This window comes from Podarcis liolepis (assembly GCF_965112155.1).
Source record: "Podarcis liolepis genome assembly, chromosome: 13".
In the NCBI taxonomy this organism is placed as follows: domain Eukaryota; kingdom Metazoa; phylum Chordata; class Lepidosauria; order Squamata; family Lacertidae; genus Podarcis; species Podarcis liolepis.
Genome location: NC_139573.1, coordinates 36,820,612 through 36,846,701, shown reverse-complemented (window position 1 = coordinate 36,846,701; position 26,090 = coordinate 36,820,612). Strand labels below are relative to the sequence as shown.

The 26,090-nt window shown below is 45.7% G+C and overlaps 1 protein-coding gene across 2 annotated transcripts in view; it reads left to right on the top strand.

Annotated features, from left to right (window-relative positions):
- Positions 1-26,090, top strand: part of MEOX1 (mesenchyme homeobox 1) — a 91,620-nt gene that overhangs the window by 8,418 nt on the left and 57,112 nt on the right. Inside the window, exons 2-3 of one of the 2 annotated variants that reach the window (XR_014518152.1) lie at positions 247-443; positions 2,793-4,867. Coding sequence is in view for 1 of the 2 variants with exons in the window: in XM_083470276.1 (XP_083326402.1) it covers positions 247-443; positions 2,793-2,915 (320 nt within the window). In the remaining variant the exon portion in view is untranslated. Of the gene's footprint in view, positions 1-246; positions 444-2,792; positions 5,762-26,090 lie in introns of those variants that run through there. The other variant, XM_083470276.1, reaches the window with a different exon arrangement.

Here is a 26,090-nt window from a genome sequence, read left to right as displayed (position 1 = left end):
CTTCCCGCCGGAGTGGTACCTATTTATCTACTTGCACTTTGATGTGCTTTTGAACTGCTCGGTTGGCAGGAGCAGGGACTGAGCAACGGGAGCTCACCCTGTCACAGGGATTCGAACTGCTGACCTTCCGATCGGCAAGACCTAGGCTCTGTGGTTTAGACCACAGCGCCACCCACGTCCCTCTCTTTCCCCTAGTAGGCTCACTTTGCTTCCACAAGGAATGTTTCTGTCCTTTCCCTCTTCCAGAAAGCCAGGACACAGGTGGCGGGGGCAGCAGCAGCAGCACAAAAGCAGAAGTCAGCAGCTCCAAAGCAAGGAAGGAACGCACCGCCTTCACCAAGGACCAGTTGCGGGAGCTGGAGGAGGAATTTGCACACCACAACTACCTGACGAGGCTCCGGAGATACGAGATTGCGGTCAACCTCGACTTGACGGAAAGACAGGTGAAGCTCCTCTACTCCAGCAGCCCTTTGAGGCTGGGTAGCCTCGTCTCCAGCTTGGGCAACAATGCCTGGAGACAATGGTGGAGAGAAGAGGGAAAATATTGGGTGAATGTTCATTTGCTACCTGCTCAAGTACAGTGGTACCTCAGGTTAAGAACTTAATTCATTCCGGAGGTCCGTTCTAGATATAGGGTGCCTACATTCTGCATGTGCAAATGGCTTTAGATACCTATTAGGGTCCATAAATTACCATATAGCATATACAGTGTGCTCGGAAGTGTACTGGATGTTTAAACAAGTACAATGGTACCTTGGGTTAAGAACTTAATTCGTTCCGGAGGTCCGTTCTTAACCTGAAACTGTTCTTAACCTGAGACACCACTTTAGCTAATGGGGCCTCCCACTGCCACTGTGCCACTGGAGCATGATTTCTGTTCTCATCCTGAAGCAAAGTTCTTAACCCAAGGTACTATTCCCAGGTTAGCGGAGTCTGTAACCTGAAGCGTCTGTAACCTGAAGGGCCTGTAACCCAAGGTACCACTGTACACTGATTCATTTACCAAACAAAAAACAAAAAACTGCACAATCTCAAGGCCTATTCACCCAACACAACACCTTATTAATAATAATAATAATAATAATACCACACCCACCTGGCTGGGTTTCCCCAGCCACCCTGGGCGGCTCCCAACAGAATATTTTAAAAAGCGACAAAACATCAAACATTAAAAACTTCCCTAAAAAGGGCTGCCTTCAGATGTCTTCTAAAAGTCAGGTAGTTGTTTATTTCCTTGACATCTGATGGGAGGGCGTTTCACAGGGCAGGTGCCGCTACCAAGACGGCCCTCTGCCTGGTTCCTTGTAACCTCACTTCTCGCAGGGAGGGAACGGCCAGAAGGTCCTTGGAGCTGGACTTCAGTGTTGGGGCTGAACGATGGGGGTGGAGACGCTCCTCCAGGTATACTGGGCTGAGGCCATTTAGGGCTTTAAAGGTCAGCACCAACACTTTGAATTGTGCTTGGAAACATACTGGGAGCCAATGTAGGTCTTTCAAGACCGGTGTTATATGGTCTCGGCGGCCACTCCTATGTAGAATCACAGAGCTGAAAATGGGAACGTGAATTTCAGGTCTGCTCTTTTTCTCATTTCACCAGCCTTAAACTCAGTTCTCCACATTTGCATCTTACTCGGGGTTCAGTTCCCAGTGTTCCACATATTCACAAAAACGGCATGTACCCAAAGTCTTTGAGCTGCCCCCAAGGCTAGTGGCTGAGGGGAAGAGAGGGAATCCTCAGTGCTTCCAAGCTCTCTGCCTTGTTTGCATTTACAGTGGTACCTCCAGTTGCAGACGGGATCCGTTCCAGAGGTCCGGTCGGATCCTGAGGTTTCTGCAACCTGAGGACCGCTTCTGCGCATGCGCAGACTGCTTCTGCACATGCACGCCCGGCGAAACCCAGTAAAATACTTCTGGGTTTGCCGCGCGTGCATCCCGAAGTTTACAGAACCAGAGGGTTTTGTAAATGGAGGTATGACTGTAATTGGCACAATTACAACCAGTCTGTCTTCAACTGTGTATGATTGAAATGGCGCAAGTTAAACAAGTGTACAGTGGTACCTCAGGTTAAGTACTTAATTCGTTCTGGAGGTCCGTTCTTAACCTGAAACTGTTCTTAACCTGAGGTACCACTTTAGCTAATGGGGCCTCTTGCTGCCGCTGCGCCGCCAGAGCATGATTTCTTTTCTCATCCTGAAGCAAAGTTCTTAACCTGAGATACTATTTCTGGGTTAGCGGAGTCTGTAACCCTGAAGTGTATGTAACCTGAAGTGTATGTAACCTGAAGTGTATGTAACCCAAGGTACCACTGTAAATTCAACAACTATTCAGTGCAGATTTCTCTCAATACGAACATTCTTGCAAGCAATTTCCCTTAATGTGATGCATGATTTATATTCACTAATACAGTGGTACCTTGGTAGTCAAACGGCTTGGCTCCCAAACAAATTGGCTCCCAAACACCGCAGACCCAGAATTGCGAACATTTTCTGGAAGCCGGACGTCCGAACGCGGCTTCCAATTGAGTGCAGGAAGTTCCTGCAGCCAATTGGAAGCCGTGCCTTGGTTTTTGAACCTTTTCGGGAGTCGAATGGACTCCCAGAACGATTAAATTCAAGAAGCAAGGTACCACTGTACATGCAGTCTTATGCACACTCGACCCTAGCAGGTGCAAATTTTGGGGGGGACATGTGGGTAGAGAACCGCGTTGCAAAATTCGGAAAAGTGTGAATTTGCAAGGGCTGTGTTTTGCATGCGTGTAAGCTCACCTTAAGCCTCTCCCTCTTCTTGCACAGGTCAAAGTGTGGTTTCAGAACCGCAGGATGAAATGGAAACGTGTGAAAGGTGGGCAGCCGGTGTCACCCCAGGAGCACAGCCTGGAAGACATGGACTCAGCTGCTTCTCCAAGCTCAGAGTAGCCCTGTACACAGTGTCTCAGAAGGCCTGGACCAATCTCTTGGCATCATCACAGCCCAGATCGTCTGCTCTCTCCCTAAGACTTTGCAAGAGTTGGCTGAAGAAGGAGCAGTTTCGGAAGAGACTTGGCCTTGCTTTCCCAGGTAGATCTGGGCTCTCTCCTTCCCTCTTATGTCTGACGGAATTGCTTTTCACAAGCCACCAACAAGGGAAATCAAGGCATGGATGGCATCCCAATCATTCTAAGACTGCAGACATGACACTGTTAGAACCATGAAGCGAGCATGTACGTTGTGTTTGCTCCCAACTTAGCATCCCTCTCCAGGATCACATTCTGGAAAACAGCAACAAGCCGACGTTTCGAGTTTGCAGCAGAAGCAGGCTAGACCACCCAGGAGGTCACCGAAAAAATCTTACAGCCGGTCTCTCAAGCTCCCCAGAAGAAAAAGTGTGCATATAGAATTGCCTTAGGCAGTTTCAAATCCCACTGCGAAGTGTTATAGATCGCCCCAGTACTATATTATCTTCCGCCATTAAAAGAAATAAAATGATCAGTCCTTGCCAAGGGCTGGACAAGAATCTGCACTCCCAGAATGTGTCAAGAATTGCCACTTTCTTGCCTATGATTAATAGGCTGCTTTGTTGCTTGGAAGCGTGTGCTGTGAATTTTGATCCCTGCTGCTCACCACACCTCCCTGCAAAAACCACTTGAAGAGCTCAGATCTCTCTCAGTAATTACGGGGCAGCTTCAGTGGTACCTTGGTTCTCAAACTTAATCTGTTCCGGAAGTCCATTCCAAAACCAAAGCGTTCCAAAACCAAGGCACACTTCCCCATAGAAAGTAATGCAAACGGTTTAATCCGTTCCAGACTTTTAAAAACAACCCCTAAAATAGCAATTTAACATGAATTTTACTATCTAATGAGACCATTGATCCATAAAATGAAAGCAATAATCAATGTGCTTTACTATAAAATAAGATGGTATTGTAGATGATAAAAAATAAAATTATTATTTTTTCTTACCTGCACTGATGATAGTCATTGTTTGGATGGGGGGGGGCTTTTATCCATTTCCGCAGCCATACATTCAATCAATCAATCAATCAATCAATCAATCAATCAATCAGTAGCTGAACTGGGTTCCACACAGTCACAAAAACAAATTAACCGAAAAAGCCTCAAAAACAAGAAACACAAAACAAATAGCAAAAACAAACGCGCCAAACTTAATCCGTCCCGGAAGTCCGTTTGATTTCCGAAATGTTTGAAAACCAAGGTGAAGCTTCTGATTGGTGCAGGCACCCCGGAAACAACAGCCAACAGTGTTTGGACATTCCGCTTCTGAAAAATGTTCGTTAAACCGGAACACTTACTTCCGGGTTTTCGGTGTTTGGGAACCAAGGCGTTTGAGAACCAAGGTACCACTGTACTTGATTGTGCAACAGTTCTGCAGATTTGGGGGACTTTGCATTTTGATTCCTTCTCTTGGTGGTCCTGTCCTTTCCCTGCTTCTAACATAAAACTGACGTCTATATACAGGAACTGAGATGGCACTGTACTGATAAATTATAAAAAGGAGGATTGGGTTTGTTCATAGGTGTCTGTAGCCTGCTTCTGTTTGTGACATGAGCTGGCCAGTGCGGGGGTCCCTCTAGGCTGGTGTTTTACCGCGGTTGTATTCTGCAATACATTTCTGACACAAGGATAGTGTGCTACACAATCACAGAATTGCCAACCTGGAAGGGGTCCCAAAGGTCATCTAGGCCAACCCCCTGCACTGCAGGAAATTGCAGCTAATGAGCGGTGGGTTTATTCTGCTCTAGTTTGTTCCGGCGATGCTTCCCCAATGCTATGATGCTATCCCTGTCCGGAAGGGGCTATAGGGCAACAAAAGCGGAAGAAAAAGTAAACTAGAAAGTTTGCGGTGTTAAAAGTTGTGGGATTTCCGCAGTGTGACTGCCCAGTGCTGGATTTACGTATAAGCTAAGCAAGCTATAGCTTAGGGCCCCACTCTCTTGGGGACCCCCCCAAAAATTAAAGGAAAAACAACTGGATGTACATTTCCAAAATATAAGATAAAAAACAAATCAAATAAAACCGACATACAGCAACAGTGTTTTGTGTTGTGTAGGCTCCTGTGATGTAAGTAATGGACCCCGCCTGTTAGCCTGCTCCCTAAAATACCACTGGTTTGCTCATTTCTAACAGCGACAATTTGTTGTTGACAAAGGACAGCTGGACATATAAAGGGCCCCATTACCTTCAGTAGCTTAGGGCCTCATCAAACCTAAATCTGGCCCTGTGACTGCCCCAAAACTTGTGCCCAAACAGTATTGAAAGCAGGATTGTGTGTAATAATAGCATCGTGCACGCAGATCACGAGTGCACCGTAAAAAGGATGTCTGGAGGGGCCCTGGCTATTTCTGGTGCAGAGAACTTGTCTCATCTTTGAATTTGTCGTACCATTTGCTGATTCGGATGCTGCTTTAGTCTTGCCACATAACAGATCGCTTTGTCGCACCTCCACCAGTCTGCTTGTCGGAAGGCTTAAAAATAAAATAAAATAAAACCTAGCTTGCTGGCCACAGGGGACCACCGGAGAGAGCAAACCTGACCATCTGCAGCTCGCTCTGTTGCTTGCATGGCATCGGAAAACCAGAACCGTCCCTGGTCAACGTCAGCCAGGGGTAGGTACGTGTTGTGCACAGAAGGAACAGCAGGAAAGTGCTTAGTCGGCAAATAGCGTGGGATGACTCATGCAAGCAGAGATGGGATTGGGAAGCCAATAAGCCCCAAGGGTCACTGCTAGCTTGACCCAGGAGGAAATTACTTCCTGACCACAGAAGCATGTCAGCCCTGGAGCATGAGCAAAGCAAATGGGGGGGGGGAGGAAATGTAATGGGGTGAGTGCTCTGCGTACTACCAAAACCTGTCTCTTGTTGTAGCGGCCACAGGATGCTCCGGGGGTAGTCAAGGTGGTGCCCTCCATATACTATAATAATAATAATAATAATTTGTTATTTATACCCCGCCCATCTGGGTGGGTTTCCCCAGCCACTCTGGGTGGCTTCCAACAGAATGTTAAAATACAATAATCTATTAAACATTAAAAGCTTCCCTAAACAGGGCTGCCTTCAGATGTCTTCTAAAAGTCTGGTAGTTGTTTTTCTCCTTGACATCTAGTGGGAGGGCGTTCCACAGGACGGGTGCCACTACCGAGAAGGCTCTCTGCCTGGTTCCCTGTAACTTGGCTTCTTGCAGTGACGGAACTGCCAGAAGTCCCTCAGAGCTGGACCTCAGTGTCCGGGCAGAACGATGGGGGTGGAGACGCTCCTTCAGGTATACTGGGCAGAGGCCGTTTAGGGCTTTAAAGGTCAGCAGCAACACTTTGAATTGTGCTCGGAAACATACTGGGAGCCAATGTAGGTCTTTCAAGACCAGTGTTATGTGGTCTCGGCGGCTGCTCCCAGTCACCAGTCTAGCTGCTGCATTCTGGATTAGTTGTAGTTTCCAGGTCACCTTCAAAGGTAGCCCCACGTAGAGCGCATTGCAGTAGTCCAAGTGAGAGATAACCAGAGCATGCACTCCAAGTCCCACCAGCCTTTAGCCAGCGCAGCTGTAAATGCAATAAAACACAATATATCCCACCTTTCCCCACAAGGAGCTTAAGGTGGCGTACAAAGAATTGCAGGGGGACCCGGAGGGTCATCCAGACTGACCCCCTGCAATGCAGGAGTCTTGGCTCATTCCTGGCGCTCCTCCTGCAATCCCCACAACAACCTTGTGAGGTGGGTCAGGCTGAGAGGCCAGGACTGGCTCAAGGTCACCCAGTGAGTTTCAGGGCCAAGTGGAGATTTGAACCCTGATCTTCCACGGTCTTTGTCTGACACGCCAAACACTACACTGTGATGGGAATTTTGAGGTCTTAGATGTATGTTAAATGTTCATAAGTGTACCAAGCAAACACGTACATAGATATAATAATAATAATAATAAATTTTATTTATATCCCGCCCTCCCCAGCCGAAGCCGGGCTCAGGGCGGCTAACAACAATAAAATAGTGCAACATTATAAAAACATCATAAGAATTAATTAAAATCAAAATTGATGGCAACCATAAACTAAAGTATTGTAAAGATTGCCAAAGGAGGGAGTCAGGCTGTGCCCTAACCAAAGGCCTGGTGGAACAGCTCTGTCTTGCAGGCCCTGCGGAAAGATGTCAAGTCCTGCAGGGCCCTTGTCTCTTGTGACAGAGCGTTCCACCAGGTTGGAGCCGCAGCCGAAAAAGCCCTGGCTCTAGTTGAGGCCAGCCTAACCTCTCTGTGGCCTGGGACCTTCAAGATGTTTTTATTTGAGGACCGTAAGTTCCTCTGTGGGGCATACCAGGAGAGGCGGTCCCGTAGATACGAGGGTCCTAGGCCGTGTAGGGCTTTGAAGGTTAAAACCAGCACCTTAAACCTGATCCTGTACTCCACCGGGAGCCAGTGCAGCTGGTATAGCACCGGATGAATGTGATCCCGCAGCGAAGACCCCGTAAGGAGTCTCGCTGCGGCATTCTGCACCCGCTGGAGTTTCTGGGTCAGTCTCAAGGGCAGCCCCACGTAGAGCGAGTTACAATAATCCAGTCTGGAGGTGACCGTCGCGTGGATCACAGTGGCTAGGTCAGGGCGAGAGAGGTAAGGAGCCAAGCTTGGCGGAGATGAAAAAATGCCGCCTTTGTTATAGCTGCAATCTGCGCCTCCATGGAGAGGGAGGTATCAAAGATTACACCCAAACTCTTAATGGACGGTGCTGGCACTAATTGCACCCCTGCAAGAGATGGGAGTTGCCCCCTCAATCCCATATCGTCCCGTCCCAGCCAGAGGACCTCATAAACCACATGTCTGAAAACCCCACAGGAAAAAAGTCCTGAACAAATTGACCTCAATTATTTCTCTGCAAGGTCCAAGTAGGAAACTTCCCCATTGTCTTTTTCCTTCACAAATCCTGTCTTAAGGGCACATTTAAAATATGAATTGGGACACGGGTGGCGCTGTGGGTTAAACCACAGAGGCTAGGGCTTGCTGATCAGAAGGTCGGTGGTTCAAATCCCCGTGATGGGGTGAGCTCCCGTTGCTCAGTCCCTGCTCCTGCCAACCTAGCACGTCAAAGTGCAAGTAGATAAATAGGTACCACTCCGACGGGAAGGTAAACGGCGTTTCTGTGTGATGCTCTGGTTTGCCAGAACCGGCTTAGTCATGCTGGACACATGACCCGGAAGCTGTACACCAGCTCCCTCAGCCAATAAAGTGAGATGAGCGCCGCAACCCCAGAGTCGTCCGCGACTGGACCTAATGCTCAGGGGGTATCTTTACCCTTTACCTTTAAGATATGAATAGGGTGTGAGCCTGTGACCTGACCCAGGAGCTAAGTATTTATCATTACAAAAGACTGGTCAGGCTCCCCAGGCAATCCAATCAAGTAAGCAGGGTATCCAATCAAGTAACCTGCTGGACAGGAGATAAACAACATTCAAATTTCTGTTTTAGACCACTTTTTCTGTGATGTAGGAATCTGGGGGGTGGTCCTTGGTTACACCCCTTCTGTGATGTATGTATGATGTATGGAGGGGTGGTCTTGAACTCCAGGGCAGGGAATTAAAAATGTCTATGCATGCCATTGTTCTGGGTTCCTCTTCCCACCTGCGGGTGGTGAGTGAGGACCTTGTTGCAACAGATCAATAAAGATCAGGCTTACTAGCTGCTTTGCTTCTCAATATTCTCTGGTTGGCCTCTGTTATTTTCTCCTACCAATAGGGAACCTATGTAAGTACTCTATATGGGGTCTTGGATACCCCATAAGGGAAAAGGGGCGGATTTTGTTTACAACAACACCATGCTGGCTCTCAGAGGTACATCATTACCTGGAGGGCACCACGTTGGCAACCTCTGCTCTAAAGGAAAGCGAGGGGGTGGAATGCAAGGGCATAATCTGAGCCAGAGCTCATCCCCATCTTCTGTTTTCAGGCTGGGACTGAGCCCTGAGAACTTCGCATTACTGCCAGTTCGACAATTGAAAAGCGACTCTGCCAATTTTTCTTCGATCCTTTGCCCAATAGGCAAGAACGCTTCACAGGAAGCCTCCGCCCCCGTCTATTATTATTTTGTTTCCTCCATTTGCTTCCAAGCAGGTCCACAGTGCCAGCAGGAGGAGAGTCCCAGAGGCTGGTTGCGGTTTGAGCTCCAGCCCCTCACTTTTGAAAGCACAAGTGAAGTCCTGGGAGCATCGCTTTAGCTGCATCTCTCTGCCTGTGTGAGTTTGAGCCCAGCTTCCTTGGGGATATTCCAGGCCTGCTCCCATAGTTTTCTTCTTTTAGGCTGCTGGAGATGTGAGGGAAAGCATGCATATGCAAGGTTCTGGCCAATCGCTCACTAAGGGACAAATCCTATCTCTCCACCACCATCCCAGACTGGGGGGGATTTATTGTCGCTGATGGATCTGCAGCCCTGCCATGCCTGGGGTGGAAAGGTGGAAGCCACATCTGGCACAGAGATCAGTCCATGTGACAGCAGCAGGACTATCTCAGGAGTCAATGGATCCTAGACCAGCTCAATCCTGGACTCAGCTACGTTAGTAAAAAAAAAAAAAAGAGGCAGTGTTTTGAATGCATTATGAACATTCAACACCAGATGGTGCTGGAGGGCAAAAAGAAATTCTTTGCCATTTTCCATAGTGGTTTTTTGTTTGTTATTAAAATTTGATTTATGACTTATTTATAGTGGGGGTTTCCTCCTGCGTGCAGATCCACCCCCTGTCTCCAGCAATAATAGGGATAAAGAAACCAAAAGAGATCGCAGCTGAGACACCAAGCCCCAGAACTTAACTACAGAATGGCAGGAGTGCCTCTGAACATATACAGAGTGCCTTTCGTCTTCCACCCCACCATCCATTATCCACTTAATATAACTAGAATGGTAATAATAATTTTAACATTGGTAAACTAAAGGCAGCTTCTCCTTTTATCATCCCAAATAACAATTGATTTAATTTGAAGCATTTTATCTTGCCAGATAAACTTTGACATTAACCTTTGCCCTTTTAAAAACCTGAACAGTATTTAATATATGATGATAGATTTTTTTAAAAAAGACAATCTCTGTAACATAAAGATTTGCTTTGGCATCGACACCAAACTGCACCACTGAAATTTAATAATAATAATTTCCCTATTTTTTCTGTTAGAGAATATCTCTCCTAATAACCATTCATAATTGTTCTTACATACATAATTCAAGATTTTTTTTTAACCCTATCCCCAGCTATTCCACTGGCTTGCTCCTGTCCCTCCAGTAAACCAAGGTATAACCAATTTCTTCTTTTAGCTGTTCTTGTTGAATTTATTTTTATTCCCAAAATTTTTGGTGGCCTTTTGGCCTTTAACAACAACAGCAGCAATGTACCGCTATCCATTTAAAAGGCAAAGGAAAATCTGTTTTGAAAGAACTGCTCTGGGGAATAGGGCTGGAGTGGAGTTTGGGATGCCTGAAGTGTCAGACAGTCAGCAGCTGTGAACTGGCAAATTGTTTCCCCTAAACTTGATCCATATAGGAAATTGTAAATCTGCGCTAGCCAAAACAGAGGAGGTGCCATTTTGGCAGGGGGGAGGGGGGCAGCGGAGAGGGGAATCCCCTTGCCAGACACACGTTTCCCCATTTCAGGATACGTTCTGTGAAACAGGTCAAAAACGTTCTCCCATTCAGAACCAGGGCTGGAATCAGATCCGGCCCGGGACATTTTGGCACCTGAGGTAAAGCCATAGCTGTCAACTTACAGATTTGAAAATAAGGGAACAGCAGCCTCGAAAATAAGGGATCAGCAGCCAATATAAGGGATTTTCTGGGCACAGGTATGTTCAACTTCTGAGCCCCTCCGAGCCAAAGGCAGAAAGCCCAGCCAGCAGCCAAACGAAGCCTCAAGCGGTGGTTCCCACAGCGCAGCAACCCAGCAAAGGGGATGCAGCAAGGAAAATCACTATCACCTCTCCGCTGGGAAGCGCTGAGCAAAGGCGAGTCCCCAGGCAACGTGGCCGATTTGATCAGCACAAGGCATGCAAGCTCCACCCCCCCAGTCGTTCTTAGACTCCTTATTGGGTGAGCAACGCAGTCAAGCAACACAGTTGGCGCCTCCCTCCTCCCTGGCTGGCAGGGAGGGAGGGAGAGGAGCTGCTTCCTTTGAAACCTGGGAAATTTAAGGGACATCATCAATAAGGGGCAGCAGCGGGACACGGCGCTGGGATAAGGGAGTTTCCCGCCAAATAAGGGACGCTTGACAGCTATGGGTAAAGCACAAAATGGCGCCCTCCTCCCTGCCAGGGAAGAACCAGCGAGTGAGGATCTACATCAGGAACAAGGGGGCGGAATAAAGATCTACATGGGGATCTGCTGCCTCTATGGACCCCAGCGCCTGAGGCAGTCGCCTCACCTTGCCTCATGGGCGGGCAGGCCGGCCCCGGCGGAATTATTGATGTCCCTCCCTCAGATTTGGCTCTGTTGGCATCATCTTGGGCAGCCTTATCTGACTGGCTACATGGTGCCCTGATGCCCTCACCCCTCATGGGGTGCCATGGGAAGGAGCCAAGCGATGTGGGAAAGGCCTTTCAGATAACCATGCAAGCGCCCCTAAAATCTGCTTTTCCCACTGAAAATACCCCCTCCCAACTGGCTCAGACCTGGCCACAGCTGAGTTGAGTATTACTACTAGTATGCCCTTCACCATAAGGTCCCAGGATGGGCTACAACAATATAACAATGCAATATTAAAATCAGTTTTAAAACATGCGATCAGAACCATGTTGTTGTTGTTTAGTCGTGTCCAACTCTTTGTGACCCCATGGACCAGAGCACGCCAGGCACTCCTGTCTTCCACTGCCTCCCGCAGTTTGGTCAAACTCATGCTGGTAGCTTCGAGAACACTGTCCAACCATCTCATCCTCTGTCGTCCCCTTCTCCTTGTGCCCTCAATCTTTCCCAACATCAGGGTCTTTTCCAGGGAGTCTTCTCTTCTCATGAGGTGGCCAAAGTATTGGAGCCTCAGCTTCAGGATCTGTCCTTCCAGTGAGCACTGATTTCCTTCAGATCAGAACCATAGTTTGGGTTTAAACATCTCCCTCTCTCAGGTTTCAATGGGGTACAGAGAAATGTGTATCTTTATAAAATGGCAGTGCTTGTGACATTTGAGGGATATACATATCAATGAAGGGCCTTTGGGACTGAATCTGCCACCCAGACTGCTCATTGGACCTCTCTGGCCAGAGAGAAATATAAGAGGCCTTCCTCTGTCAGACAAGACTTGCTTGAGCAACAATGAGCTCTCGAATGTTTTGCATGTGTGTGTTCTTACTTTTCAGCCCTGATTTGCCCATGGATACCAATTGCTTCTTGGTCCTGACATCCGGCTTGCTCTTTGACCTTGCCTCTTGGTTTGTCCTTTAGTCCTGACTTCTGTCTTCTCCTATGGCTTCTGCTTCTTCAGCTCACCTCAGACTGCCCACCCCTGGTCTCATGGCTGGCCCAAGACATTTTCCTGCCTGAGGAGACAGACAAGATGACACCCCCCCCCTTCATTCCATGTACAGAATTATTTCTTCTTCTTCTTCTTCTTCTTCTTCTTCTTCTTCTTCTTCTTCTTCTTCTTCTTCCTTGGCTACAAGTGATCTTCCATAAACATGGTTTTAACAGTGAGTCCGTAAGTGACTATGGAGGCCAATTCTGGATCCACACATCCTTCCACAGTGGGGACATTGGTTTCCGGGCAGGAGTTGATCATTTGCCAAGCGTGCCCTCCTCTTAGCACGTTTCTCCCTTACGTCCTGAGTTCGAGCATCTTCAAAGCCCATGACACCTTTGGTAAAGGCTGTTCTCCAATTGGAGCGCTTTCAGGCCAGTGTTTCCCAGTTGTCAGTGTTTATACTACTTTTTTAAAGATTTGCCCTGAGAGAGTCTTTGAGCCTCTTTTGTTGACCACCAGCATTACACATTCCGTTTTCAAGTTCGGAATAGAGTAGTTGCTTTGGAAGACGATAATCAGGCAGCAGAGGGACAGACATGCATATCTCTGTGAATCTGTCTCTCTTAAAACCAGTGGCCACCAGCACACCTTGTGGCAGTGAGTTCCCTAGGTTATGTAGTGCCATATATGTATTATGCCAACCCCTAAGCTCCTGAAACAAATGTTGGGATGACAGATATAGGAGGCAAGAAATAATCCGTCGTAAATAATAACTGCTGGTTCGGATTGTCTTCCATAGAGTAGTTGCTTTGGAAGACGGTAATCAGGCATCCACACAAAATGACAGTAGTACACAGACAGTAGTACACAGAGCCAGTGTGGTGTAGTGGTTAAGAGCGGTAGATTTGTAATCTGGGGAACCGGGTTCACGTCTCCGCTCCTCCACATGCAGCTGCTGGGTGACCTTGGGCCAGTCACACTTCTCTGAAGTCTCTCAGCCTCACTCACCTCACAGAGTGTTTGTTGTGGGGGAGGAAGGGAAAGGAGAATGTTAGCTGCTTTGAGACTCCTTCGGGTAGTGATAAAGCAGGATATCAAATCCAAACCCTTCTTCACAGATGTGGCAAAAGACTTGACGCAACACCATCACCATCCGATCGCAGAAAATCAGGATGAATGCTCATCAGATAGCCAGTGCTATCTGAACTCCACACCAGTGAATGAGGCTGAATGCTCATGAAAGTGGTTTTCTGGAAGCGGTCTGTGTTGAAGGAAAAGCTGGAGGTACTGAGTTCGAGTGCACCTCTAGTCAAAGACGGCTCCCTAACACAAGAATTTCACACAGAACCAAAGCCTGGCTTGGCAGTGTCCCCCGGCTCAAAATGTAGAGGATGTTTTCAATCAAGAAAGTGAGCTCGGGGGAAAATGCTGGCCTCCAATGGCGGTTTGTAAAACCCAAATCCGAAGCAGCTGCTGCTTGGAGGACCCAGAGAAACAGAGTTTCATCCCCACCCTCCCTCAGGCTCCCGCTACCGAGATTTCGGAGGGTCTAATTGAAAGAGCAGGCCTGGTGCTGTCAGCATTACAAGCTGGTGAAAAGCCTCCGGAATGGATACCTGCCGGTGAGCGCATTGCTCGCCAGTTTCGGAGTCACAAAGGTGTCCAATAAAAACACGATGCTTCCTTTTCCAGGAGGCATTACTTAAGTGGATCTGACGGCATTTCATCGGGGAACTGAGCCGGTAAGAAACCGAAGGCGGACGGTTCCGTTTTCCTTCGGTGCACTTTCGAAACCTGTGACACATCCCGTGGCAAAGTTTGTTTAATCCACCTGCCGATCGCTTCTCCTCCTTGCTTTCTCCTTGACCAGGCCTGAGGCAAAGCCCTTGATGAATCTTAACCCGGCTCCACAACAGCCAATTGTCTCCTGCCCCACCAAATCCCTCTGATTTCTTCCACTCATCCTCCCTCTATGCCCTGAGGGAGGGAGGAGGAAAGCGTGGCGCTAAGGAACACAGCGAGCATGACAGAACATTCCAGAAGCTGCGCGTCCCTCAGATCCCCCTCCGCCAAGAAATAAAATAAAAATGGCCGCTCTTTTTATCCAGCTGAATTTGTTGCCCTTCTGGGATTGGGAAAACGAGTCCCTCCTCACCCGGCGTAATATGTCTGGATGAACTACAATCATATGACACAACATTAAATTACTCCTTCCTCTCGGTTTCCTTTCCCTGAGCAGTAATGGATGCCAGAGTACGTCAAGGCAGACAATACTTCTTTTGAGCTGGGGTGGATCTGGGTCCGGAGAGCAAAACTGTTCCAGAAGGGGAGGGGTTGGGGCAGGGGAGAGGAAATTAGGCAATGTTTTTGCAATGCAACCTCAAACCCACTCCATTTATTTATTTTTTTGTTTTCAAAAAACCCTGCTAAATGGTGATTGACTGTCCTAGGGAGTTAAGAAGTACAGTGGTACCTTGGGTTACCTGCGCTTCAGGTTACATATGCTTCAGGTTACAGACTCCGCTAACCCAGAAATAGTGCTTCAGGTTAAGAACTTTGCATCAGGATGAGAACAGAAATCGTGCTCCGGTGGCGCAGCGGCAGCGGGAGGCCCCATTAGCTAAAGTGGTGCTTCAGGTTAAGAACAGTTTCAGGTTAAGAACGGACCTCCGGAACGAATTAAGTACTTAACCCAAGGTACCACTGTATTGCAAGACCCACATGGCAAGTGATTCAACGAGGGGGAGTCAAATTGCCACCTCTTGCTTTGGGGGAAAGGTTATTTCAGCTCCATTTCCTTTCCAGGGCAGGAGCCCAAGGGGGAACTGTGCTTGCCCTCCAACATTTCTCTGATCAAATTAGGGACTTCCCATTCTATAATAATGATGATGATGATGATGATAATTTTATTCTTTATACCCTGCCCATCTTACTCAGCTGCCCCAGTCACACTCTGGGTGACTTCCAGCATATATAAAAACATAACAAAGCTTTTTAAAACTTCCCTATACAGGGCTGCCTTCAGATGTCTTGTAAAGGTTGTCTAGTTACTTATCTCCTTGGCTCGGGGGTCGCATGACTCCATACCCTCTGACATTTCTCTGATGAAAATAGGGGCGCCCTAAGGAAAAGCGGGACATTCCAGGATCAAATTGGAAACTGGGATGGCTTCTCTAAATCCAGGACTGTCCCTGGAAAATAGGGACACTCGGCGGGTCTGAGCATGTGATCCAACGATTTCCCTTCTTTGCTTTTTTCTGTGCCAGCTTCTGGATTTCCATTAGTGTTGCGTATGGGGTGGTCAAGTGGCACACTATACAGAGGACGTTCCTCTATTTGCAGTGTGCAGTTTGAAGGGACACGGGTGGTGCTGTGGGTTAAACCACAGAGCCTAGGACTTGTTGATCGGAAGGTCGGTGGTTCAAATCCCCACGACGGGGTGAGCTCTCGTTGCTCGGTCCCAGCTCCCGTCCACCTAGCAGTTTGAAAGCACGTCAAAGTGCAAGTAGATAAATAGGTACCACTCCAGCGGGAAGGTAAACGGCGTTTCCGTGCGCTGCTCTGGTTCGCCAGAAGCGGCTTAGTCATGCTGGCCACATGACCCGGAAGCTGTATGCCGGCTCCCTCGGCCAATAAAGCGAGATGAGCGCCACAACCCCAGAGTCAGCCACGACTTGACCTAATTGTCAGGGGTCCCTTTACCTTTACCTAGATGGGTTGGTAATTAACTGTTGAATGTTCTCCACTCTAGTCATACCTTCAATCCCAAACGCCTTGTGACTCGAACATTTTGACTCCCGAACGCCGCAAACCCGGGAGTGAGTGTTCTGGTTTCTGAATGTTTTTTGGAAGCTGGCCATCCGACGTGGCTTCCGCAGCTTCTGATTGGCTCCAGGTATATTGTTGTTAAGTCATTCAGAGCACATCATCTGTAAAACCTTGAATTCAGCCCAGAGATTTATCAGCAGGCATGGGCGATTCTTTAAGAACCAGAACACAGTTCTGATAGGTGTCAGAACCTGTACTTAACCATGAAGTAGTTAGTGCCACACTTTTTAACAAAAACAGAAAGTGCTGGTACTGCTGCTTCAAAATAAGAGTGGCTCGCTTAAGCATACTTTTATTTGTTATAGGAAAATCCTTGGGCTCACTTGGATTACCAAACAAAGACACCAGCCAGGAATATTGGAGCAAAACAGCAGCCAGTAGGCCTGGTCTTTATTTTAAAGGACTGTTGCAACAGGGCTTCTACTCACCACACGGGAGAAGCAGGAAGAAGCCCAAAACAAAGGATGGCTCCCACTTTTATCAGTTTTACAAAGATACCCACAACACCCCTAAAATTACGTCAGAAATACATCAGAAATACATCACAAATTGGGAGGGTCTGGTGACAGAAACCTGAGCATCAGGCTTGCCCCCCCCCTTCCCTTGACCTCCACCTCACACCCATCAAGTAAGACAAAAGAAATATTTACAAGTTCCTGGTTTCCCAGGCCAAGTTAATCACACCTCTTTGTCCCGACCAAGAACCTGTTGTAAATAAAAATATGCCCTTTTCCCTTATGGGGTATCCAAGAGCCCATATAGAGTCCTTACATAGGTTCCCTATTGGTAGGAGAAAATAACAGAGGCCAACCAGAGAATATTGAGAAGCAAAGCAGCTAGTAAGCTTGATCTTTATTGATCTGTTGCAACAGGGTACTCCCCTCACACGCAGGAGAGGAAGAGGACCCAGAACAATGGCCTGCAAGGCCTTATAAAGACTTTTGAAATTCCCATCCTCTAGATCAAGACCACCCCCAGAAACATTATGCATACATCACAGAAGGGGTGTAACCTAAGACTACCCCTCAGATACATCCCACCTACATCACAGAAATTTAAATGTTGTTTTTCTCTTCTCCTTGTTTATCTCCTGTCTAGCAGGTTACTTGATTGGATTTTCTGGGGAGCCTGGCCATTCTTATGTAATGCTAAAATACTTATTTCCTGGGCCAGGTCACAGGCTCACACCTTATTCAAACACAGATTAAAGGAAGAGACAATGGGGAGGCTTTTCCACTTGCAGAGAAAGGATTTGGTCAGTTTAGGAATCAAAATGTGCAGTTATGAACATTACTATATATCTAAAACCATAAAATTCCTATCACAATATTCCCCCCTTTGGGGCTAGAATTTTTCTTAAAAAATTTTGCCCCACAAATAATAACATCGTATGTTGTAAATGGATGTGTTTGTATAAATATATCATAAAAATAACACATGTTGCGTTTTGCTACTAAATTACTTGTGGCATTCTAACACTTTGGGAGAGACCATTTACTCAATAGTGTTCTATGCTTTACACCTAGCAGGAAGGTAAGGTCCACTAATGACTGAAAAGTGCAGTTTGCTTCCCCCCCCCGCCATTTTTGTGTTCTCAGGTGTCAAGGTAGCTCTTCTGTGGTCTCACACTGACATAGTGCTACAGCAACACATCCTGTCTGTTGAATCCCCTCAGGGCTTTCATTTAACCATGTCGCCTGGCATTCACCATAGCTGGCACAGGTTTGGGCATCTCGTGAGGGAGAGGTCTTCGCCTTGGCCTTTAGCTATGGGATTTTATTATAGGCTGTGGTCTCGCACAATGGGAGGTTGCTCACTTGCACTTAAAGGACCAAAAAGCTAATTGCAGCCTGGATACACTTGCCCAATTCAAACTGAGTCCAATTTGAATTTATCTTCTTGCCCCATGGTTCTCAACTTTTCTGTTAAAAGAAAACCATTCTTAACAAGGGCAGTTGTCCAAATAAGTCAATTTAAGTCTATAAGGGATCATTCCTGCTAAACCAAAGCATATCCACCTTCATGTACATGGTGTTTTATGGATCCAGAAGTTTGTCCTTGGCAAAGCGAGGTTTAACACATTTTAAAATGGATAGGGAAGATTGGCATAGTGCCAGGTGGGACAATGTGGTTATAAATTGATCTAAACATTGGACTACACAATAGTGTGAGCTATTAGAAAGTATAAAATGCATGAGAATTCTCCATTGGTGTGTAAGCAATAAGACATTAAACATAAAAACAGTTACACACAATAAATTGCCCCCCTTTGTGGAAATCACACTGTCAGACACATTTCAACATTCTTACATAATAACACATAATACAAAACAAAATAATTAAATATCTGTTGCATATCTTGACACAATTGTGATCTTTTACGTATGTATCTTTTGAATCCTGGAGCAGAGGCTTGAGATTCAAGTGAAAAAATGTCCTTGCAATTCAACTCCTCCCCCCTTTGTCAGCCCCCCCCCCCCCGTCAGTCTATAGCCTTTGAAAGAGATAACTGTGGGCACTTTGAAAACTCTGTTGTTGCTGGTCTTGTGATGGGTTGACTGAGTTGAGGGGTTGTTGCTGCTCATCATTGCACATCTGTAGAAGTGATATCCTGTAAGGGGCAGGGTTTTGGGGTGACTTAAAAACACAGTTAGACAAGAAAGGGGCGAAAGGCAAAAAGGATGTCCTCCAGTTTCCATGGGAAGCTGCAAATAATAACAATCGTAGTGGATTAAACATTTTATTCATTATCACATTTCCATATAATTACTGTTATTATCTGCTAAGTTTGTTTGCTTTCCTTCACTTAATTTTTGTTGTTGTTGTTCTTTTCATATTATAAAATAAAAAAAATTACTCCACATGTATAGAAAGAGAACTGTAAAAAATACAAAGGTTAAAAAATAAAAAGAAAGCAAAAAATTAGATTACCAGTTAGATGAAAATGGACTTGACACAAAGACATCAGATTCAGAAAATAACTATTATTAAATAGTACAAAGATATTATCAAAACCACACATATTACTACTGGACTGAAAAAAAAAAGGGAAAACAATGGGGAAAACTTAAAATTCACCATGTGCTATCCAATAAAAGAACTTCATGAGACTGACTTTCAACATGTGATGAACATGTCCCCAAAGTAAAACACAAACACACAAAATGAGCTATGAGGAACCAAAAATAAATAAATGCTAGGACACACAATTAATAAGTAACCTGAAGTAATCTGTTTTGGCATTCTAACATCCCAAATGAAAATAAAAGTGTTTCTTGATGTGACATCATCAGCTGTAATGTTAATACTGGGAAATGAGTTAATACCAAGAAAAAATGAATGGCAATTTTAAAGTTGTGCAAGTAACTTGCACTAGCCAAAATGACAGAATTAATAAATGCTCAGGCAAAAGGTAAACAATACCATTCCACAAACAATGTTTGGTTGTGCTTCGATTAATTTCATATATATAATGGAAGAACTGATAAAACGAACTTAATAAACGAAAACAAATTATTTGTAACCTAAAAAAAATGTCAAAGCCACAAAGAGAAAGAAATCAACCAATATAGCAGGGATTCAGACTTGTTTTGCTGAACAGAAAGAAAGTGACTGTTTGGCTTTTAGGGAAGAAAGACAAAAGAGAAACAAATGCAATTACTTTTTATAGAGTATTTAAATCACTGTTTGCATCCCCTCATTATCATTTGTGCTGTGGGAGAAAAGAAAGGACACTCTGTTAAAAGGGAAAATTATTTCATGTGAGAGGTCTGTCAGGAAATGCTGTTCCTAAAATGCATAGGCATATACACACACACACACACAAAAAAAACTTATAAAATTTAAATTCCATTGGGAGGCGAACCTTTTGTCTTACGTAGCCCCTGGAGCAAGACATTAAGGGTGATTTCCTCAATGGTTCCAAGTTTTACATAAGGAAATTTGTATAGGTTTCACGCTCTCCAAACCTCTCTCTCTCCCCCCCTCCTTTCTCTCTCTTCTTTAGCTAATCTGGCCTCTGTGCATGTGCAGAGTTCATGTCTCAGCAAACGTTTTATACTATTGAAATGTTGCATCTTTTGGCTCAATTAGAATAAGGAAGGGAAAGGTAAGGGGTAGATTTTAAAAATAGGGTTAGATTTTAAAACAAAAAAGAGAAACTCAGCAATTTAAGTATTCACCAAAGCTAGCAATTTCAGCCCCAGCAAAAGGAGTGCTTCCTTTATGTACAGGAAAGGGCTATCATTATTGGTCATTTTATCTGGTCATTCGCGGAACAATCAACCGCTCTCTTATTTATGAGTAAAAATGGCCAGTCAGAATTCATAGGATTTTTTAACATTCTCAGTCATTTCAGCCTTACCATTTGCAGACAAATTATCCTGCCCTTTATTTACAGGATTGGTCAAGGCGCATTCTACTTGACTATATGAATTTTTATGTGCTTAAACTTTTAGTAGACTTTTAAGTTTGATTTTTAAATAGACAAAATGATAAACACTGTAATCACTTAAATGCCTGATATCACCAGTTCTGCTTCAAACATCACGAGCAAATCTGGGCTGAATTTCAACACATCAGCTACAAATTGGGAAAGTTGAAAGGGACCTGGGGTCATCTAGTCCAACCCTAAAATACAGGGTTCATAGCAAGATTTGTACTACCAGAAACACACACATTCACCTCTCACCTTTAAAAACAAAGAGCAAATCTGGGCTGGATTTCAACTCATCAGCCACAAATTGGGAAAGTTGAAAGGGACCTGGGATCATCTAGTCCAACCCTAAAATACAGGGTTCATAGCAAGATTTGTACTACCAGAGAGACACACACATACTTATGTACACAGACACAACTGGGGAAGAGACCACAAGCCATGCGCCTATCATGTACTAAGGAAGAGGAAAATAAAAGTACCCAACCCTTTTAGCAGATCTTGAAGCTAGTTTGAGTGAGTGTTTACTTCCTTAGACTAAAGAGTGAAAGTTCCTAGATAAATTATCTTTAAAGACTGAAGTGAACATTTTTCCTAAGATAGGGAGAGGATCTCTTATAAAGCATAGTTAAAACAGCCATAGTTTGATTTAAAAGGAATACAAAAGTGACAATTTTTCCTGAACTTGCAGAGGAATAGTAAGCCTAATCTATGCCCCCCCCTTTGCAATTTCCTTTAAAGGAAGCTTACTCGGGAGTAAATTTACCTGGCACAGAATAAGAAGGAGAAGGGGAAAAAAACCCCTGAAAGAGACAGAATGAAACAGGGGGGGGGGGGCATTTTCTAAGAAAAGAGGCCAGGACGTCTTATAGAGACTGATACCAGGAGCCTTACAATAACTCTTCTGTCCAACCAGATCAAAGTTAAAACTGGACTCAGATATTTTTCTTAGAAGGAACACCATACTTTCATAGGCATATGCTTAATGAAATACATACACTGCATTTTAGCTTGAGAGAGCAGTTGGCTCAACTAGGCTTTTGCAGCAGAAACATTAGGTTAACTTAGACTGGAACACAGGTGTACTCACAAACTCAAAAGTTACAACACAACATCATTTACCATTAGACTTAAAATCACCCTCCCCACTGAAACTAGAGAAAGGAGGTGGGGTAATCCTCCTTTCAGAACACAAGTAGCACGTATACAGGATTTTACCACTTGGGAGAAAAACTCTCTTTTAGAGCCTCTCTCAAATAACAAACATTTGCACACTTCATTCTCCATTTTGTCTTGTTTTTAAGACTGATAAGGTTCAACATGGCTTCCTTAGATTTAGAATTTGGAGCAAGCTTGCATTTTTATTTTAGATGGCACATTTAAGATAAGCAGCTGCTGGATGTTGCCTAAGTACAATTTAAACACAGGAAAAACGTTTCTTAAACACAAATTGAAGGGGACTGTCAGAGTCCAGGCGGGAAGTAAGCACCAACTGGGCTTCTTTCACGCCAGGGGTCTGGGGACTATTTTTCTTTTGACTGAGGTGCACCCATTTTCAATTAAAAGGGTTTTGGACCTGGGCAAAACTCCGAAGGGTCCGGAAAAGGGGAAACCTGGACAAAAAAAAACTTGGGGATACCTGGACAAATCTCCGAGGGGAAAACTTGGGGATACCTGGACAAATCTCCGAGTGGAAAAACCTGGGGATACCTGGACAAATCTCCGAGGGGAAAACTTGGGGATACCTGGACAAATCTCCAAGGGAAAAAACCTGGGGATACCTGGACAAATCTCCGAGGGGAAAACTTGGGGATACCTGGACAAATCTCCGAGGGGAAAAACCTGGGGATACCTCACTTAATCTCTATTCTACAACTCACAGCAACCTCCCTGCCTTTTACAATCTGACTCAGAGTCCCTACTGAACGCTTGCACACTTGCAATGCCAGATTGAGACTCTGGAATATGAAAGATGGAAAGGAATTCAGCGCCCTTGTGTTCTCTGTTCACAGGTCATTTCTAACAAAGATCGCCATGGCAGAGGTGCGGCTGCGCTGGAAGTTAGTTTTCAGTGCAGAAGAAATTGCACAACCTTTCTGGGCAAAACTCCGAAGGAATAGGTTGGCATAAAGAATTAAGTGGAAGAAATCACACACAACCTTGTGCCTGGGCATACTCCGAAGGGCTAGGGCTGGTGTTGAGATCGAGAGGACAGAAAGGAGAAGGCAATTTTTTCAAGAGTTAAAGTGAGGAAAGAAGTAAGGATTTGAGAAGTATAGGTTTGCTGTGGTTTGAAGAATCCCACCCCACTACCCATTTTTCCTACTCATACTCACTTCGCAAGCGCTGTCCTGGTGATTCCGGGATCTCTTGACTGGTTGTTTAAGGCCGGCCTGATCAAGCTTTGCTTCCTCTGGTTAGCCCCGCTGAAACTCCAGTTATTTCCAGATCCTGGGACCGATGGAAGACTGGTTATTCCTCCTGGCAAACTGCCTGGTGCGCGCTGGATAACCAGTCCTTCCTCGCTTCCAGAATCCGGGTAACCAAAAGTCCCTTCGTGGTCGCCATCTGTTGTAAATAAAAATATGCCCTTTTCCCTTATGGGGTATCCAAGAGCCCATATAGAGTCCTTACATAGGTTCCCTATTGGTAGGAGAAAATAACAGAGGCCAACCAGAGAATATTGAGAAGCAAAGCAGCTAGTAAGCTTGATCTTTATTGATCTGTTGCAACAGGGTACTCCCCTCACACGCAGGAGAGGAAGAGGACCCAGAACAATGGCCTGCAAGGCCTTATAAAGACTTTTGAAATTCCCATCCTCTAGATCAAGACCACCCCCAGAAACATTATGCATACATCACAGAAGGGGTGTAACCTAAGACTACCCCTCAGATACATCCCACCTACATCACAGAAATTTAAATGTTGTTTTTCTCTTCTCCTTGTTTATCTCCTGTCTAGCAGGTTACTTGATTGGATTTTCTGGGGAGCCTGGCCATTCTTTTGTAATGCTAAAATACTTATTTCCTGGGCCAGGTCACAGGCTCACACCTTATTCAAACACAGATTAAAGGAAGAGACAATGGGGAGGCTTTTCCACTTGCAGAGAAAGGATTTGGTCAGTTTAGGAATCAAAATGTGCAGTTATGAACATTACTATATATCTAAAACCATAAAATTCCTATCACAAACCTAATCCATTCCTGGTGGTTTGCCATTGTCCATGGGATGACTGCCTGTCTGACATCCATTTGCCAGGATGCCAGCGATTACCTCTTGTGCAAGAGGCTGCTGTGTACGTGACCCCAGGTTTCACGGATTATGGGCGCCTACATCCCAGAATCCCCGCTTCTTAAGCCATTCCTTTCCTGAACAGAACCAAGTTGGAATGGTGCAAATCCATACTGGAGCAATTTTATTTGACTTTCTAAAAAAATTCCCAGGGAGCCAGTACGTAGATACACTTATCAGTGAATTGTTACGCTTGGTAATGTGCAGCAGAGGCCCTTTGAATGTTGTTGTTGTTTAGTCGTGTCCGACTCTTCGTGACCCCATGGACCAGAGCACGCCAGGCACTCCCGTCTTCCACTGCCCCCCGCAGTTTGGTCAAAGTCATGTTAGTAGTTTCGAGAACACTGTCCAACCATCTCGTCCTCTGTTGTCCCCTTCTCCATGCGCCCTCAATCTTTCCAAACTTCAGGGTCTTTTCCAGGGAGTTTTTTCTTCTCGTGAGGTGGCCAAAGTATTGGAGCCTCAGCTTCAGGATCTGTCCTTCCAGGGAGCACTCAGGGCTGATTTCCTTCAGAATGGATAGGTTTGATCTTCTTGCAGTCCATGTGACTCTCAAGAGTCTCCTCCAGCACCATAATTCAAAAGCATCAATTCTTCGGCGATCAGCCTTCTTTATGGTCCAGCTCTCACATCCATACATCACTACTGGGAAAAACATAGCTTTAACTATACGGACCTTTGAAAAGAGATAGGAAAAACTGTAATGAAGTGTTTTGTGATTGCGATAAGAATTTTAGAGTCTTAGATATATAATAAATGTTCATAAATGTACCAACCAAGCACGTACATAGATCAGCACAGGTAGACAGACCTGAAACCATTTTTGATTCCCAAACTGACCAAATGTTTTCTCTGCAAGGAGGGAGAGGGTCAGGAAACCTTCCCATTGTCTCAGGAATTGGGAAATCACCATCTCAAAGGGTGACAGACTACCAGGAAAGGCAAACAGATAAGGCACTATCAGATAACCTGGCAGACAGGAAAAACAACAACACTTTTTCTGTGATGTATGGGGGAAAGGGCAGATTTTTGTTTACAAAATGGGGACACTTTCCGAAGTGATTGTGTTGATTTTGGTAGTCGGGTGTTTGTGTGTGTATGTTATGATATGATATCTGCTGGAGGGGCAAACCCCCCCTCCCAACCTTTACATAAATTCCTGCAACATATTAAACAAAAACTTATCATAACGTTTTGTTTGGCCCTCTGTTCCCTTCTCCAGGTGTTTATGGAAGCTAAATATTAACCAGGGCTTAACTGTCTGGGCTGCTGTTAGAAGAGACCCAGCAGCTGGGATGCAGGAGCCAGGATTTGTGTTGAGAACACTCAGGGGACGCAGCGAGGAGTCGGAGCCAAGGAACAAAAACCAGGAGTCTGAACATAACCCAAACACGCCGAAGAGCCAGGAGAACCATTGTTTGCCAGACAAAGCCCCAGGACAAACAGGAAGCCCTGAAAACATCTTTCTGTCTAGGTGAGGGACCAGCAGTCCGCTTGGGTGGGCAAGGCCAGTGCGGACTCAGCCAAGAACACCTTGCCGCCCAGGAAGGTGCTCCATGCTGCAGTTCTGGTAGCTCGCCGCAAGGGGTAGCTGCACAGGGAACTGAAGGTTCCTGGTTCAAATCCCAGCGGCGTTCTTGGAACTGGGATGGTGTTATCTTGATTCTAGTGCAGAGGCAGGAAAGCACGACGACGCCCTGCTGGGCGCTTACTGGGATAGTGGGTGTTGCCACAAATGTGTTTTGAGTTGCAGCTGCCCTGTGGGAGCCAGATCCATTGAGCAAGACTAAACAATCTGAAGCTGGATGGAAAAGGAACCGCAGTTCAGAAATGGACACCAAGCGCCACATTCAGAGCCGGCAAACGCCATGCAACTTAGGCGTAGAAGGATTTGCCCATTTCACTTCTCTCGGCCTCTTGTTTTTCCAAGTCTTAAATTCAATTCTCCACATGTCTGCAGCGACGTGTGTGTGTGTGTGTGTGTGTGTGTGTGCGTGCAGTGGCGTAGCGTGGGTTGTCAGCACCCAGGGCAAGGCAAGTAATTTGCTCCCCCTAACCCGTGGATTTGCGCCCCCTAACCCTAACCCCCAGATGTTGCGCCCCCCTGCACCCCCCACACTACGCCACTGTGTGT